Here is a 19,196-nt window from a genome sequence, read left to right as displayed (position 1 = left end):
AATGAACACAAAAGACAATAATTCCCGAGAGACTGAACTCTTTAATCTCCACAAGCAGCGACAGAAAATGTACAACGTTAGCACTCACTCAGAAGAGTACCTCATATGGAAAACAGCCATATACATAAACATAGTCCCCTCTTGTGGCCATTATGTGCACTGCAGTCCAACATTAACTATTGCAGTAAGGATACCACAATTATAATTTTCGGGAACCGAGTTAAACATAAATTGTGACCATTGATCTCTAAGTACAGCCTCCCTGGGAAGGCCAAACAAAGTTGATTGGACTGCGGGATGAAAATAACAGCGTTTCGACGACGTGGCGACAAACACACTCTACAAACGCAACTCTTGCTCTTCTCCGTGGGAGCGCAACAAGACCACGGCCCCTTTTTTGTGTATTCCTGTGGGCGGAGGTTAGTCAAAAAACTGTTTTAGTGACGTCATTAAAGAAGGAAGTAGAGGGATGTAGTCCAAACTGGCCGTTCGATGTAGGCGACTTCTGTTAAATAAAATATCTCGCTTGGCATTGAACTTTGAGCTTTAAAATTTTACAGATTTTATTTATACTCTAAACATTACACACTAACTAAAGTTTGAAACATGGGATCACGAAGAACGGGACCTTTAAGCGGTTTCCCATGTATGTTTCAGTTTTGATTGCACCATGTGTTTTAGGCACCATGAAAGTGGCTCTGCTTTTAGCAGTGTTCATCACCATAGTAACTTATGCTACAAAGTATAAATGTCTGCGCTATGTTTTGTAGACTGACTTTAAAGCTGTCATGAGGAGTATTGCTATTGGCCTTATCTGCTACTCATTGCAACACAAATATTGACATGCAAATATTTAAGTTTAAAAAAAGTGAAGAAAAGACTGACCGAACCAAACATTTGAACCAAATAATTCAGTATATTTTTTTACAGAATAGGTTAACTTGAAAATGTTCAAAACACTATTTACATTCAATTTGTGTAATGAAATTTGAAATTGAAATTTGTGTAACGGCAGTAATCATCTTTGTAGAGTGATGTGCACAGATAAAATTCAATCTTTATACATCTGTGTCACTAACCAGCAGGTGCCACTCAGTCAGCCACTAATATTCACATTATTATAATGAGCATGACAAAGAAAAAACAAACAATATAAATCTGTGTAGGATGTCAAGTTTGACCTTGGTGACAATCTTCATTATGAAAAACTCATGTAACCACTCACACATTTCTTAAACAGAATCAGAATAAATATGAATAGAACAATCAAAAATAAAGGTTACTGAATAAACAGTGAATGACAGAGAGTCATAGATGCACAGATGGGATGAAATATGACAAGGACAAAAAGTAATTTATAATTTTCCCAAGCAATAATAAAAGTTCTAAATAAAATATTGGTGAGTAACTTAATTCCATAATATATTAAAATAGCAGGTCTTATAAGAGACAGGGGCAGGAGAGTTTTCCGGTGCGGTGCAGATAAAAAACAGGCTGAACAAAACCAGACAGCACATAACAAACCAAACCAGGAAACCAATATGCAGCAGTAAGCCTTTCTCTGAAAATGCTAAAAACTCCTGCAATACTATATGGGGCATATGTGATAACCATGGTCACAGTAGTTATTAGAATTAGATAAAATGCTCTTCTCTTCATGTGGTTTTCCTCCTCTCTCTCTCTCCTTCTCTCTCCTGGTCCTGACTGCTTCAGAGCTCTGAGAACAGCCACAAGACAAAACAACTGGATGAAGAGGAAGAGGAGGAACTGCACTGACAAGAACCACATATGTACATTGTAGTGTGGAACTATAGTATACAAGTTGCACAAACAGGAGCCAAGAATAATTATCCAGGCCGCAGCAGAGCAGATCACTCTATATCTGAGAGGTTTGTACTTCAGAAAGGTTACAGGATGAACCACTGCCAGGTAACGCTCGGCACACATCAGACACTGAAACAGAGGACGACCAGTAGTAATTAGTCCTACTAAAAATAGTTTAAACTCCACTATAAATGAAAACCATGCTGACAGTACAAAGGTCAAACAATTCACGCAATAACCAATCTCAGAAACAGAGAGATTAAGAATAAAAAACTCTGATGCAACTCCACTTCCTGCTCCTGTGATAATAAGCCATATGACATAGGAGTGTGTAGGAAGACCAAACAGGAAACAGATGCTGTACACACAGAATTCCAGAATTTCCACAAGCCCAATGGACTGAGTTGTGGAGTTTGTAGATGATTCAGGTGTGGTGAAGTTCACTGTAGAATTATGCATCTCCTCTCTGTTTGTCTTCTCCTTTCAGCTCACAAAATATTATTATTATGTAGCTGTAATCCATAGGGGGAAAGGAAGTGTACATGAGCTAGGTAATTCATACAAAATAAAATATCCATAGTAAACCAATATTAAATTACTACAAAATATGGTTCTATAAATTCAGTAGTATTTATGGTGATTTCATATGTTCATCAACCTGCATTGATAGGCAAATTTCTATTGTATTTCCACTGAACTAAGTTTCATTTTAATGAAATAAAAAGAGATGTTTCTATTTACTTATTCAATTTTTCCAAAACAAAAAAACAAAAAACAGTGACAATGGTTCTTCTTAACTGTAAAAACAAGAAATTAAATCAAAAAGAGGAGTTTATCACCTGAAGATCACCTCATAGAGTCTCTCTGGATGTGTATGAATCTCTGTGCTGTGTTTTGTAGACTGACTTCACAGCTGCCACAAGACTATATGTGCATAACATCATATGTTGCATGTCACATAAAACATCAGATATGCAAACATTTATAGTAAACAAATTAAAGGTTCAAATTGTCACGATTACATCTGATCCCTCAGCACCAGTCTCCTCAGCTCCTCCCACTCGTTTCCATTCCGAAGAATACTAACCGCCTGCACCTGATGTCACCAATCATGGCCTGCTATTTAAACCACTCTCACATTCACACCATTGTCTGGTTTCGTCACTCACACCTATTGACTATTTATCGGCTAACCTTTTCAGCCTGTCTTCTCTTCCTCACCATCGGCCCAGCAGCCTCGGGACCTTCTTATGTCCTAGAACCTGCCAAAAAGAAACAAAGACTGATTACCAAGCTAAGTTACCTGTGTGGATTCTTTACATCGCTTCTGTTCCTGAGTGGTTGTTATCTGTAATATCACTAACTCAAAAATCCAGCAGTTCTTCCTGAAAGGGTTTTCAACCTAGTACCTTTTAAGCACTATTTCCTGGTTGATAAATAAAACCCTGCATACTTAAAGGCCCTACTTGGTTGATATTTGTTCCAATAAATCATTTTATTAGTGATATAGTGTCATTTTCTCTAACTTTTTAAAGGCTTGGTCTGAAAATTAGCATTTAGTTGTTCAAAGATTGGTGCTTGTGGAAGCCTATTTTCAGACGGATTCATTATTCCATATCTACTTGTTTGTTTAAATTTAAGAGTGGACGTGACCATTTGTAAATTGAATGTGTGGTTAGCCCACAATATAAAATCATAAATCAATAGCTATCAAACAAGCAAAATTACTACTGTCTCATTTCTGCAATGAAATCACAACAGCATTGATATTCGAAACAACATCACAATTGAGTGTGATATTAAACAAGGAAATCAACATGCAGTACTAATACGGCCATGAACTGCTCCGAGACACAAGGTTGAGGATCCAAACACAGAAGTTATCCAAAGGTAAACCAAAGACATAATCCAAACAGGCAGAAGGTCAAAAGCACAGGATAAACAGTTCAAACAATGACAGAGTCCAAGGTACAGGCAAACAGAGAAATCCAGGACAACAGGCAGAAGATCAAAACCAAGCCACAGGAAACCAGGATACAAGGGCTCAGAAATGCAGTACAGACACATACAAGCCATCACATAAAATTACTGAATAAACCAGGCTTATATAGGGAGAGTTAACAAGGTAAATGAGACATAGCTAAAGACAATCAGGGATGATGAGTCCGGGCAGTGAGTTCTGGGAAATGTAGACCATGCAGAATGATAATGAACAAGAGGGGAGTGCCCTCTGGTGGACATCCAGGACACACCAGCTTGTGACTGTAAAGGGGCTGGCACACCGGACGCGAAGCTCAGCGCCGCGCAGTGCCGCGACACGTCTTAAACTTTGAACAAATTGTTTTCTATTGTTTTCTGGGCGCCGCGGACAGGCGGCGAATGTCGCCGCCGGTGTGCGTACACTCATAGAAAACAATGCGTTCGAATTTTAAAGACGTGTCGCGGTGCTGCGCGGCGCTGAGCTTCGCGTCCGATGTGCCAGCCCCTTAACACTTACACATTAAACACAATGTTCCAGTTATTTTTCTCTTTTGTTCTCCACCATCGAAAATAGATCCAAACTCAAAAAATTCACTTTCTCTCCAGCCAACATACAGTAGACATGTTTTGATCCAAAATAATCAGTGTTTTGAACAAATCGGTTGAATGAATGATTCACTCATCAGGACAGTCACTTGTCGCCACCTACTGGCACAGAAAGAATGAAAATGCCCACTTATAATACACAGACTGGCATCCTATCTGGTGAATCATATTAAAGTTTACAGTCAGTTCATAATTGTTGAATAAAATGTGGATTCTTAGTGCACAGTTTCATTTAAATCACTGAAGTTTTTTTAAATTAAAACATAGTAAGACTACAAATGAAAACCAGTGCCAATATCACTAAATGCTAGTAGCTCTAAATATAGTGTTCTCCCTAAAAAGCTTCTTTAACTCTTTTTATTTGTGTGCACCATACCACATAGATTAACTTTTTATTTATATTTATATACATATAAAAATCCCAACCATTTAAACAAACATGTTCCATAAAAGCCTATTACATCTCTCCTTTGGATCAATTGGACCTCATTAATTTAATATTAAACATTTGCATATGTTTTATGTGACATGTACCAGATGAAGTCATAGACATAATATAAGCTATTCTTTTGACAGCTGTGAAGTCAGTCTACAAAACACAGCACAGAGATTTATATAACCTCCAGAGAGACTGGACATTGATTTTTCAGGTGATAAACTCGTCTTTTAAATTGGATTAATTTTCTTTTATATGCTGAAACATGTCATTGTGGTTATGGTCGTATTATAGGGTTTATGATCATGTTAGATGAATTATAAAAATAATGAATATTATTAATAATTATAAACCTTTGCTTATGTTTTATATATATATATATATATAATTGAAGTGCATGAAATCTTACTTATGCGTGAAATTCCTCATTATTTAAACAGTTTATTCTGTGTGTTTATTAGATATGTTTGTTATTAGTGGTTGGTTCTTTCTAAAAGATTACATATCAGGTGTTTAATGAGTGGAACCTGTGATCACCCATTTTCAGATGTATAAAGATTGTTTGTGAAACAACCACTACTTCAGTAATAATCAGTTTTACATACAACATGCCTATTTTTTCTCATTCTGATAAGTACTGTGAACTTGGTTTTCATATATGCCAATTACTATCTTAGGATTATTTACAATTCTACAATATTTTGACATTTTGATTTCCTGGTTTGACATTGTGTTGGCTGGTTTTGTGCACCAGAATGGAAAACTTTCCTGCCTTTGTTCTCCATAAAACTTTGGGAAAATGCAATGTAATATCTTTGATAAAGGAAATGTACAAAATATGTAATATCACTAACTCAAAAATCCAGCAGTTCTTCCTGAAAGCACTATTTCCTGGTTGATAAATAAAACCCTGCATACTTAAAGGCCTTACTTGGTTGATATTTGTTCCAATAAATTATTTTATTAGTGATATAGTGTCATTTTCTCTCTATAACTTTTTAAAGGCTTGGTCTGAAAATTTGCACTTAGTTGTTCAAAGATTGTTGCTTGTGGAAGCCTATTACTTTTTTGTTTATATATATATATATATATATATATATATATATTAATGAATACTTGTAGCACAACCTTATGGTTTGTTTCAGTCTTTTTGAGTGGAACATCTGAACCAAGAATCACATATTGCATATTCAGTCTACTTTCTTATCTTGTTCATGTTGAACTGCAGTCTCAGTAACCCGGTACATTTTTAATTCTCTCTTCTATTAGCAATATCAGTTGTAAGCTCCTGTGTGGCTCAGACAGATGAGAAGGAAATGAACTTCACCACAACAGGAGCTTCCAACATCTCCACAACCCCTTCTATCTGGATAGTGGACAGTGGCCAAATGTATATATTCTGCATCAGTGTCTTGTTTGGTCTTCCTGTACAGTTCTACATCATTTGGCTCATCATCACAGGAACTGGACATGGAGTTAGATCAGGATTCTTGAACCTCAATCTCTCTTGTTGTGAGATTTGTGTCAGTGTGGATTTTCTTTTCTTTATATTGTCAAATTTTATGTCAAGTCTCCTCCCATTAGCACTTGTTTTACAAGGACTAGCCATTACTGGTCGTTTTCTGTTTCAGTGTCTGATGTGTGTTGAGCGTTACCTGGCAGTGGTTCATCCTGTAACCTTTCTGAAGTTCAAACCTCTCAGATATAGAGTGATCTGCTGCACTGTTGCTTGGATAATCACTCTTGGATCCTGTTTGGTCTGCCTGATCATATTTTTGTTATCTACCATAACTGTACACACATGGTTCTTCTTGATGCAGTTCCTACCTCTTCCTCTCCATCCAGTTGTTTTGTCTTGTGGCTGTTCTCAGAGCTCTGAAGCAGTCAGGACCAGGAGAGAGAAGAAGAGAGAGAGAGAGAGAGGAGAAAAACCACATGAAGAGAAGAGCATTTTATATCATTCTAATAACTACTGTGACCTTGGTTATCTCATATGTGCCAGTTAGTATCTCTGCATTCTTTACCATTCTGAGAAAGCAAAACATTGTGTCACTTTGGAATACTGCTCTGATTTGTAATGTTCTAGCTAGTTTTGTTCAGCCTGTTCTTTATCTGCACCAGACTGGAAAAATCTCCTGCCTCTGTTCTCCATAAAAATTGTACAAAATGTAACTACACCTAATTTTATTTTATTTATTTTTTGATAACTTTTAGTAATGAATGGGATTGTTTTTTATTATTATTATGATGATGATTTTTTTTTAAATTCTTTTAACTGAATTGTCTCTGTCCTCTTAAATGGCTGTTTATTTTGGTCTTTACACTGCTGAATCACACACTGTCAAATGTGCAAATGTCACACACTTGCAAATCCATGTATTGTTCCTCAAAAGTGTTCTTTATATTATCCTGATAACTTTTAAGTGCAGCTTTATTTGGTATATGGTAAAAAGCTGTGCACCCTGATTTCTAAAATATGAATAGCAGCCAACCACTGAGATTTCAACTAGTAATTTCCACGAGTTTTGAAAGTTTTGTGTTTAATATGTACAGAAACTAAGTGAAAAACAGCCAGTCGATGTATCCATGAAGAAATCCTATTTAGTTTAAGTTTATTATTAATGTGTTTATCTGATATATTTATAATAAATAGTAGCTATTTGCTTGTTTTTTCAAATAAATCACCAATTCCTTATATATGCAGACTGTTAAATGATTATGGATTTTAAAATAAATTTTTGTATTATGTTTAGAATTTTTAATGATGGTGGATTTTATGAAATTATTCCTGGGATGATTATAATATGGGATGGTTTAAATGGTTAGAGTTGTAAAATAATTCTGTGAAAATAATTCACTGTTCTTTAGTGAACCAGAATGCAATAAAACAAATGCAGATGCATTTCGGTAATGCAGAAAAATCAATAAAACAAAACGAAACAATAAATCTTAATGATTCATTGTAATTTTCTCTTCCATTTTTTCTAAAAAGTTTGCATACCAGGTGTTCAGTGATTGGCACCTGCTCATTTCTCCTCTATTGATTTAATGAACCATTTCTCTTTTTTGCTGCATAAAAAACAGCCATACCACATGAGCAAGAGTATCGCGGCACCATGTCTATGATAAATCACAACGTGCTGATATTCAGAACAGCATAACGAATGCGACTGTGATAGGCTATTGCTTTAATATAACAGTTCAATTAAGACATTTATCAAATGACCATTTTTTTGGGGGGGGGGACTTTTTAATTTAAAAGAACTCATGCTGAAGTAATGCAGGGTTTATAATGTAGGCTAAATGCATCAATATCACAACACAATTGTTAGATTCACATGACATCAATCCATTTCATAATACCCACAAAACAATCAACAGACATCTACCAACAGGTGTCATTTTTTGCTTTAACTTTCTTTATTACTGCAAATGTGTTTAACAAACACTGTCACAGCAGCCAGAAAAGACAAATATATAATAACAGTTAAAAGCCCAACTAATGGAACAACTATTCACCATTATGGTGACTTCAAAAGAAACACATTAGAGTTAAACCTCTGTTAATTCTCAATAACAACCTTTGTTGATGTCTAACATAAATAAAGTCAATCTGGTTAGTAATAAGTGAAGCTGGGGATGCTGTTTGCAGTGGCGTAACTTTGTTTTGAAAAGTGGGTGGGACAGGAATATGTATGTGCCATTAGTCCCGAGAGTATGTATATTAGTTAATAAATACGAGGTATCCGCAGTTGATATTAGATTGTCCTGATGGACTGGTGGGGGCATTTTCGTTTAGCATGCAAGAGGTGCTGGGTTCTAACCCAAACCATGTATGATTTTTTTTTTTCTCAGTAAAACCAAAGATGTTCATTAAGATTGTATATCAAGAGCAGGGATACGTTTATCTGTAGCTATTTTGTTTTGTGATTTCAGCCTAACAGAGTCTCTGCAACAGAGCGATAGATTGAAGCGCTCGTCCGTGTGTACATGGCTCAGTGTGCACGAGCGCCAAGAGAACACTGTTGCGCCTCTGATAGCAGCGACAACGAGCACTCAACAAGATTTCAAAAACAACAGCCAGATCGCCTATTATTAACTCAAACTGATAATCAACTAGAGGTGTTTCTTTTGTATTACATATCCGTGCCACGAGAGGTTTCAAAAAGTGGTCGGGACTCGGGACAATATCGACCCTTTCAAAAAGTGGTCGGGACATGTCCCACCCGCAAATTACGCCTATGGCTGTTTGTGGAGTTGTTTAATCATCCTCTGTTGAGAGAAAAATACCTTAAATTAACGAAAAATAAATGTCTTATTAAATGTCTTAAAATAACGGCTATTTTCCGTTAATTTAAGGTATTTTTCTGGTGCCCCTGATGCCAGAAAATTACCATTTTTTTACGGGATTTTCTTATTTAATTTTTAATAAAATAGGCTACAGTTTATAACCATAATTTTACATTAAAAAGCTAACGAATATAGAAGATTTTATGTAAAATTATGTTTATAAACTGTATTTTATTAAAAAATTAAATAAACAAAATCCCGTAAAAAAAAGGAAATTTTCTGGCAGCAGGGGCGTCAGAAAAATACCTTAAATTAATGGAAAATAAATGTCTTAAAATAACGGCTATTTTCCGTTATTTTATGGTATTTTTCTGGCACCCCTGCTGCCAGAAAACATATTAAATCCTACGGATTACGGGATATCATTAAAGTTCATGTGCACACAAAGGCAGGCGTCCCAAAACTTTTGGCAATATAGTGTGTATATATACCGATCAGGCATAACATAATAGGGTCTCCATTTTGCTGCCAAAACAGGCCTGACCCATCAAGGCATGGACTCCACTAGACCCCTGAAGGTGTGCTGTGGTATCTGTACCAAGATCCTTTAAGTCCTGTAAGTTGTGAGGTGGGACCTCCATGGATCGGATGTGTTTGTTCAGCACATCCCACATATGCTCAATTGGATTGAGATCTGGGAAATTTGGAAGCCAAGTCAGCAGTGGACAGGGGTCAGCATGGGCTCCCAGACTGGTCTGCGGCTACACTCTAAAAAATGCAGGGTTGTTTCAATCCAAATTTGGATCAAATATCGACAAACCCAGTCATTGGGTTACATTTTTAAATTAAATTTTCAACCCAAATTTGGGTTAAATATGGACAAAGCCAACAGTTGGGCTTTGTCCATATTTAACACAAATTTGGGTGAAACAACCCAGCATTTTTTAGAGAGTATGCAGCACCTATAAACAACAAACTGTAATGCATTGTGTATTATGACACCTTTCTATCAGAATCAGCATTAACTTCTTAATGAATTTGAGCCTTGGCCGTCCATGACCCTGTCGCTGGTTCACCACTGTTCCTTACTTTTGATAGATACTGACCACTGCAGACCAGGAACACCCCACAAGAGCTGCAGTTCTGCAGATGCTCTGACCCAGTCGTTTAGACATCACAATTTGGCCCTTGTCAGTAATATGAAAATCTTTAGAATTTATAAAACTATGAGATGTGTCCCATGACAAGGTACGTTTACACATACTATTTATTGTGACACAGAGTTGACAAATGCACTGGAATCACAATCATCAGAAATGTACACATACCTTAAAAAGTTATCAATAATTTTCACATGATTCAGTAACTTAATGTAGTACAAACTTTATGACGAACAGAGGCAGGAAAGTTTTCAAGTGCGGTGCAGAAAAAGAACAGGCTGAACAAAACCAGCCATAATAAAACAAGTCAAAGCAGTAAACCAGATTGTTGGAGTACTGTCGGATGTCAAAACTTCACAGAATCCTGTGATTGTATTTGGGACATATAGGATAACCACACTTACAGTAGTTATTAGGATAATATTAAAAGCTCTTTTCTTCATGTGGTTTTCCTCCTCTCTCTCTCTCCCTCTCTCTCCTGGTCCTGACTGCTTCAGAGCTCTGAGAACGTCTTGGGTTACGAGTGTAACCCTTGTTCCCTGAGTAAGGGAACAAGACGCTACGTCAGTGACGTGATGGGAATCCTCTGCATTTTTGTGTTCGTGAAGCACTATTGTATCCAACCAATGAGAGAACGTGACGTCAGAGGTGGGTGACGTCACGGACCGGAACCTATAAAGCATGCCCAGAAACAAAGAACGCTAGCTTCTGTGATATGTCTGAAGTAAGCGCTACAGGCATGCTGGAGGTATGGCAACGTGACGTAGCGTCTCGTTCCCTTACTTAGGGAACAAGGGTTACACTCGTAACCCAAGACGTTCCCTTTCGTGGGAACTATCGACGCTATGTCAGTGACGTGATGGGAACGCTGTCCCAACTACGCCGTGCCTCCGAGTGCCTGGCTGCTATCTTGTAACACCAAAGCACTCGGAGTACTACTCACATTAACACTCTGAGGTCTAAAAACGCGCCAGCGCGTTTTGCAGGTTTTTTTCCACATTGCAGCAAAACAGACTTAAAATACTCTGTCATTTTTTGTCATAGAGACATAAGTAATACATCAATTGAAACTATAGAATATCTCCTTTTATTTGTATACACTCAGAGTAAAAACAAAATGTTGTGCTTTTTGTAAAATAAAGAAAACTAACATGATGCGTGATCTCTCATCTCCCTCTGAACGAAGTCCAATCTGATAGTTCTCAGAAAATGAAGTGTAACTTAGTGAATACTAATCACAAAAAATTCATACTTATGTCTAACAAAACGTTGAAATGTCAGGTTTTAAATCGTGCAAGTCAAATCGAAAACAAACATTCTGTGTTTATGTAATCTGTATGAAAAGAGAGCCATGTCAGAAGTCCGTGATTCAGCTCATTACCCACTAATGCGGCCACACCCACGGAGCCAGCGCTATTCACAGGCAAATTCAGAGACAACACATGCATTCATCATCTCAATCGTGTATTTATTGCCTTGAAAATTGTTTATCTGGATGAAAAAGCCATGGTTAGCGATCTCTGGAAGACATTCAGTAAATTCCTGTTTGTTTTCTTCTATTGATAAGTTTTAAGTGAGTTTTTGTTTCTTTAGCGCCCTCCGGCTGTAGTATGAATTGGTAAACACCATTCATGGAATATCGTCTTCTTCTTAGGTGAATTTTTGGACTAAAATGCACAGAGCGCCCTCCGGCTGCAGTATGAATTGCAAACACCAGCGCTCATAGAGATAACAATGAATATTAAAAAAAAATAACTCCTCTGTATAGAAAATTAACATAAACATATGAGAATCCTATATTTCTCCAAATGTGCATGCTTTTAAACTAAAAGCCTATATTCAGACTCTTTGCATCACAGAAATACATTATATTTTAAAGTATAATATAAAACCATTATTTTATATTGTAATACAATTTTTCTGTATGTTTCATATACCATGATGAGCTTGAGACATCACAGAAGTTTTTTTTCACAGCCTACCTGACTGAAATGCCTCATTAATATGCAAGTCTTTTCAGGTCATTACTATTCAATTCTTTTGTCTTCACAGGTGAGAATGAGCCATTATTCATGGAGATTCACGCCTCCTCGCATACCGTGTTTCTTGGCAAAAAGTGTCTTACAAAAACTAAATCAGTATATTGTTATAAATGAAAGAGTAGTCAGCATAATTTTTACATAATTTTGAAGCAAAAACTCTAGTCTATAACCTTCAATACCCAAAAGTCTTGTGAACACAGATTTAATATACTTTTATTGGCCTTATATCAGTGACTTAAGTTTTTTGTTTTTTCAGTAACCACGCATAAACGTTATTCCTTCAAAAACACAAACATGTACACACATGTTCCTCACATATTATGGTAGCCTAGTTTGTGCTGAATACAGTGTAATGACACTTGTGTCATTAATATGTTTATGAACAACTGAAAAAAGCACAAATGTCAGGACATGTCAAAACTTCTCCAGGCCCCAAATCAGCCTCAGACTCCAGAGGGTTAAGATTATAAAATCTGATGAAGGTGTGCTGGGATGACCATCCAGCAGCGCCACAAATATCAGCCAAGGAAACTCCTGACATATGAGCTCTTGAAGCAACCATACCTCGAGTTGAGTGTGCCCTGACATCCAAAGGACACGGGTGCCCTAGGGCTTTATTAGACAATGTGATGGCCTCAACCACCCATTTACTCATCCTCTGCTTGGACGCTGGGCCCCCTCGACTCGGGGACCCGTAACATACAAATAGTTGATCTGACTTTCTCCACAGGGCAGCTCTGTGAACATATGCATCCAATGCCCTCACAGGGCACAGCAGATTAAGTTTTTCCTGATCCGGTTTAGTGAACGGAGGGGGATAAAACGCCTCCAAAACAATAGGACCTGGGACCCTAGTGGGGACCTTAGGTATGTAACCAGGCCTTATATGTAGAAAGGCCTTAACCATGCCTTGAGCAAACTCTAAACATGATGGTAAAACCGAAGAGCTTGAAGGTCACCTATTCTTTTCAAGGATGAAATGGCCAGTAAAAACACAGTCTTCAATGTGAGCATTTTATCTGACACATCTTCCAAAGGTTCAAAGGGCGCCTCAGCCAACCCTTGTAACACAATGGCTAAGTCCCAGGTCGGAGATTTTGGGCGTACTGAAGGCCTCAACCTCAGTGCGCCACGAAGGAAGCGAACAACTAAGGGGTCTCGACCTACCGAGACACCACCCATAGGAATATGATAGGCTGAAATAGCAGCAACATACACTTTTAATGTGGAATGAGTTAAGCCTTCTGAAAGCTTTTCTTGAAGGAATTGAAGCACACAGCTGATAGAAGAATGGACCGGGTCCACCCTATGATGACTACACCACGTAGAGAACACCTTCCACTTATACATATAAAGCGTGCTTGTAGATGGAGCTCTGGACTGAAGGATGGTCTCCACAACCTCGGTTGGGAGACCAGATTCTATGAGCCTTGCCCCCTCAGAGGCCAGGCCCACAGTTTTCACATTTCTGGACGGGGATGTAAGATCATGCTGCCCGCTTGGGACAGGAGATCCTGTCTGACTGGAAGCTCCAGAGGAGAGCCGTGAAGAAGCGATACTAGGTCCGCAAACCATATTCTCGTTGGCCAGAAAGGAGCCACCAATATTAAGTCTACCCCTTCCTGATGGACTTTGTCCAGAACTCCCGGGAGCAGAGAGACTGGGGGAAAAGCATACAGGCGTCACCTCGGCCACTTCTGTATCATGGCATCCAACCCCAGGGGAGCTGTGTGCCTCAGAGAGTACCACAGAGGGCAATGAGTTGACTCCTCTGTGGCAAAGAGATCGACTTCCACTCGACCGAATGTTTTCCATATAAGCTCCACTACCTCGGAGTGAAGCTTCCATTCCCCGGACTCGCGCTCTGCCTCGAAAGAGCGTCCGCCCCCATATTCAAATACCCCGGAATATACGCCACCCTCAGCGAGAGTAATTTCCCTTGGGTCCACAGGAGGATGCGACTGACTAATTTGCATAGTGGACGAGACCGCAATCCCCCTTGGTGATTTATGTAGGAGACCACCGTAGTGTTGTCTGTCTGAATAAACACATGGTGGCCCCTCAGGTCGTGGAGGAAGTGCTTCAGAGCCTGAAACACTGCCAGCATCTCCAGCCGATTTATGTGCCAAGAGACCTGGTGTACCTCCCAAAGACCTTGAGCTGAGCGACCATTCATGATCGCTCCCCAGCCCGTGAGGGACGCATCTGTCGTAAGCATTACGCGACGACATGAAGTTCCCAACACGGGTCCCTGGGACAGGAACCAAGGCTTTTTCCACATGACCAGAGCACGAAGGCACCGCCGCGTGACTTTGATCATGCGAAAAGGATTTCCCCTCGGAGAAAACCCCTTGGTCCTGAGCCACCACTGTAAGGGTCTCATGTGCAGAAGGCCAAAAGTAATAACGTTGGACACAGCTGCCATCAGACCCAACAGTCTCTGAAACTGTTTTACAGTGAGTGACCGGCCTAACTTCACCCCATTCACGGCCCCGAGAATGGACGTCACACGAGCGGGAGACAATTGCGCCCGCATCGTGATCGAATCCCAGATTACCCCAAGATAGTTGGCAACCTGACTCGGAACCAGCACACTTTTCTTGGCATTGAGCCTCAGCCCAAGCTTCTTCATGTGCGACGGCACAACATCTCGATGTTGAGCTGCCAGACGTTCTGTTTGAGCTAAAATCAACCAATCGTCGATATAGTTCAGCACGTGGATGCCCCGGAGTCTCAGAGGAGCCAAGGCTGCATCCACGCACTTCGTGAACGTGCGGGGTGATAATAATAGGCCGAAGGGAAGAACTTTGTATTGGTATGCTTCGCCCCCGAAAGCAAACCTGAGGAACTTCCTGTGAGAAGGATGGATGGATATGTGAAAATATGCGTCCTTCAGATCTATCGCCACAAACCAGTCCTCGGATCTGATCTGTGGAATAATCTGTTTGAGTGTAAGCATCTTGAACTTCAACTTCTTTACAGATCGATTTAGTATACGTAAATCTAGAATCGGACGCAACCTTCCATCCTTCTTTGGAACAATGAAGTAGCGGCTGTAAAAGCCCGACATTTTGCTGGGAGAGGGAACCCGTTCTATAGCCCCTTTTTGCAAAAGCGTCAAAACTTCTTGTTCCATTACCAGAGACTGCTCTGGAGCTACCACTGTGTGAATCACTCCACTGAACCTGGGCGGACGAGAACCGAACTGAATTCTGTAACCCTGTTCTACCATGAGCAGCACCCATTTTGAAATATTCGGAAGACGTTTCCATTCCTCCAAAAATTCTACTAAGGGAACCAGCCTCTCGAGACCAGCCTCTGGTGTTTTTTGAGCACTTGACTTGTTTATCTGACGCGGCGCACCGGCAGATAAGCGAATCACGTGCTGGCCGACACTCCTCGGAGGATCGGTTGCCTGGTGGGCAACGTCGGGGATTTCAGGGACGATGCAGACTCAGGCGAGAGATAGCTCGCAAGCGTCTCCTCAACCTGAGGCATCGCCCCATAACCGTGTTGCTTCAGCCCAGTGATATTGCTGTACATTGATGTCTGTGGGCTGAAGACACTGTACTGCACGGGTCTATTCCACGACCTCGACACCTTGGTGTGGAGGTCGGGAAAGAACGGCAGTCCCCGACGCTGGGGTAGTGACCTAGCCTTTTAATTTTTTGAACGCTTTCCTCCACGGGCCAGCTTATTTTCAGTTTTTCTACTGCCCGGGTCACTACCTCCATAAGCTCCTCATGGGCTGGAGATGAGGATGATGGTCCCTCATCTCCACCCTCGACACCTTCAATATCAACCTCCTCGGAGGAAGATATATTCAGTGTCGGTGCCTGCCTTTGGGGGGAAGAAACCGCAGCGCGTGCTTCCACCACCAAAGGAGAGACACTAGATCTAGCAGGTAAGGGGAACGATAAGGCAGAGCCCGTCTCTCCCCCCTCTGCTAGATCCATTTGTGAACCCCACGAGTGCAGTCTTCGCTGTGCCTCGGCAGCAGCGGGACCAGACCCGCGGGGAACACTCGCCGCGGCGCCCTCCTCAAAGAGTGCTCGGCGTGAGCGCAGCGTCCTGAGAGTGAGCCTCTCACAGTGCACACAGACAGCCCCCTCGAGAGCTGCCTGTGCGTGCTCAACTCCCAGGCACTTCACACACATCTCGTGTGTGTCCCCCGCCACGATGAATCGCGGGCAGGGAGGCGCACACTTAGTGAAAAATGGCTTTCCGTCATTTTATATATATATATATATATATATATATATATATATATATATATATATATATATATATATATATGTGTCTTATTTCACTTTCTGGAAACTCTTGTCCTCAGACGAAGAGATCACTTTTTGGTGAGATGGTAGACAAACAACAGTAAATAAGACAAACAAGATACAAATAGCGCTTACTGAAGACAACAGAAGCTAGCGTTCTTTGTTTCTGGGCATGCTTTATAGGTTCCGGTCCGCGACGTCACCCGCCTCTGACGTCACGTTCTCTCATTGGTTGGATACAATAGTGCTTCACGAATACAAAAATGCAGAGGATTCCCATCACGTCACTGACGTAGCATCGATAGTTCCCACAAAAGGGAACAGCCACAAGACAAAACAACTGGATGGAGAGGACCATTGCCATCTGCATCGACGAGAGCCATGTATGTATATATCTGTTTTGCGAAACTAAATAGAACATGCAACACAAACAAGAGCCAAGAATAATTATCCAGACCACAGTGCAGCAGATCACTCTATATCTGAGAGGTTTGTACTTCAGAAAGGTTACAGGATGAACCACTGCCAGGTAACGCTCAACACAGATCAGACAGTGAAACAGAGGACGACCAGTGTAGGAGAGTCATACTAAAAACAGTTCAAATCTGGAGAGACTTGTAAACCACAGTGATGTTACAAATGTAACAGGATTAGGTGATTGACAGCAGTGTTTGCCTATCAGTGAATAGTACTTCCTATTTAAAGGCCGATTGGCTGTTACCTGGGATGCGTCACGTCCGTTTTCCCCCTTTGTTTTGGCTGTGTTGACGGTGGCTGTGGGTAAGTGTGCTGTGTTTTAATACGGTGACTTAGAAATTGTTGGCGTGCATAATCTAAAACTGTGTTTATTTAGAGTGCAGTTTTATGGTCCGGTGCTGCTTTCCTTTTTGTGCTGCTTAGTGGGTTTGATGACTGTTTGCCTCTCAGGTATGCAATGTTAATAGCTCGTTGCGTGGTTAGTATAAAGTGAGTATAGTATATTTAACATCTTTTCTTGCTTAATTCAGTATATATGACTTCTTGTACCCCATGATGGTAGCGGTGGGTATGACTGTGACAAGCCCGTGCCTATGAAGCATTTTGTTCGGCGTGATATCCTGATGGTAAGTGTTTTAAAGGCAATTTATATCTGGGTAAGCATAATATTATTCTTTTTTAACATCTCCTTTTGTTCAATGTAGGATTCTCCCTCTCGTTCTATGCTGTGATTTGTTTGCTGCCGTGATTGTTTGCTGCCGTGAGCTCTTGCTGCTGTCTTCGCGCTGTTAAAAGAGCGGCTGTCCATACAGCCGCGCCGACGAAGTCATCAACGTTTATTAAAGGGGACTGCTGGTTTGATTCTATTACGTGCCTTTCTAGTGCCCTGCTTCATGTTTTGGTTTATTTCATTATTAGTTACCATGGTTAAATCATTTAACCTTTTTCTTTTTCTTTTTCTTTAAGTTTGTGGATATTTGTTTGATTGTATTGCTTTGATCTTTTTTTTTTGTGAAACTATAATCTGTCGACATGTGCATGTTTAACCTATGAATGCAATTCAAATCGTGTGGTGATTTACTGTATAGAAGTTGGTGTTTGTAACAATTTCAGGTGATTAACTATCTGATTTTTTGGTTACATTGTTGCTTCTCCTCACTTTTGTTTGTTGATACCACTTATGTGAGGAGTTGCTGCATTGATGTTCATATTGCCCTTTCTGTCCAGTTTATTTTCAAAGTTATTTATTTTCTTTTTGATTTATTGCAGGAGGCGGGGTCCCACGGGTGGTTTGATCTCCCTCCTTGTGGTGGTGGTTCTCCTTCATCGTGTGCGGTGTACACCTTGAGTGTTTGATAGTGTGATTAGAGTGCACGGGTGTGTGTGCGTGTGGAAGTGTGCTCTTGTGAAACCAAACTCTACATTGATCCCAGCCGTTGGGAGCCTCAGCCCCTGCTGGTATTACTGTTTTTGTTTTACATATACATATACAAATACATACTACCTCAAGTTGGTTTTGTTTGATATTTTTCTCTTTTTGTAATTTGTGTTTGAAGTGGGGTTTCGTGTATTTTTTTGTGATTCATTGTTTTGTATTTTAATTAACTTTTGTATTAATAAACATTTTGTATTTTTTTTATACTCATGTCTCTGGCCTCATTTTGAGGGAACCGAACCTGTGTGCTATATTCCCCAATTTGGGTGGTTTGAGTATTTTCCCTGGGGTTAATCCTTAGGGTGGCGTAGTCAGACTTTATTATTAGTGAACAAAACCTTGGGCTTGTGTCTCAAAATTACACCGCCCCGCCACATTCTGGCGTAGTCGGCAGGGTTCCCTCTTGTAGTACAGAGACGTGAGTTTTGTTTGTATATTTGTTTTTCTTTTCTTTTTTCTCTCCTGGTAGGAACCAGACAACAGCAGTCCCTCTTTGCGTGTGCAGTTGCAGATATGGAGGACGAATTGCGTGAGTTAAGAGATTTGGTAGCTCAACTAAAAGCTGATAACGAAAGGCTGCGGCAAGAGCCAGTGGCTGTTGCACAGCCAGGTCCATCTAATGTTATTCCTGTGGCTGAAAATCCCCCACTTATTGGTGCTGGTGCATCGACA

At 40.1% G+C, this 19,196-nt stretch overlaps 2 protein-coding genes and 1 long non-coding RNA gene across 3 annotated transcripts in view; 2 read left to right on the top strand and 1 right to left on the bottom strand.

Annotated features, from left to right (window-relative positions):
* LOC125253453 (urokinase plasminogen activator surface receptor-like) overlaps window positions 1–19,196 on the top strand; it is a 551,125-nt gene that overhangs the window by 453,754 nt on the left and 78,175 nt on the right. The window lies entirely within an intron of this gene.
* LOC125253444 (chemokine XC receptor 1-like) lies at window positions 990–2,283 on the bottom strand. Its single transcript, XM_048167397.1, has one exon. It carries the CDS (start codon window positions 2,281–2,283, stop codon window positions 1,441–1,443), a length of 843 nt encoding a protein of 280 aa, XP_048023354.1. The 3' UTR covers window positions 990–1,440.
* LOC125253459 lies at window positions 17,326–18,505 on the top strand. The gene is made up of 4 exons (XR_007181447.1): window positions 17,326–17,392; window positions 17,466–17,539; window positions 17,620–17,715; window positions 17,794–18,505. It is a non-coding gene; the product is annotated as an uncharacterized LOC125253459 (long non-coding RNA).

The sequence above is a fragment of the Megalobrama amblycephala genome, linkage group LG18, assembly GCF_018812025.1.
Source record: "Megalobrama amblycephala isolate DHTTF-2021 linkage group LG18, ASM1881202v1, whole genome shotgun sequence".
In the NCBI taxonomy this organism is placed as follows: Eukaryota; Metazoa; Chordata; class Actinopteri; order Cypriniformes; family Xenocyprididae; genus Megalobrama; species Megalobrama amblycephala.
Note: the sequence above shows the minus strand (reverse complement) of the source record. Positions and strands in the feature narration are given on the sequence as shown.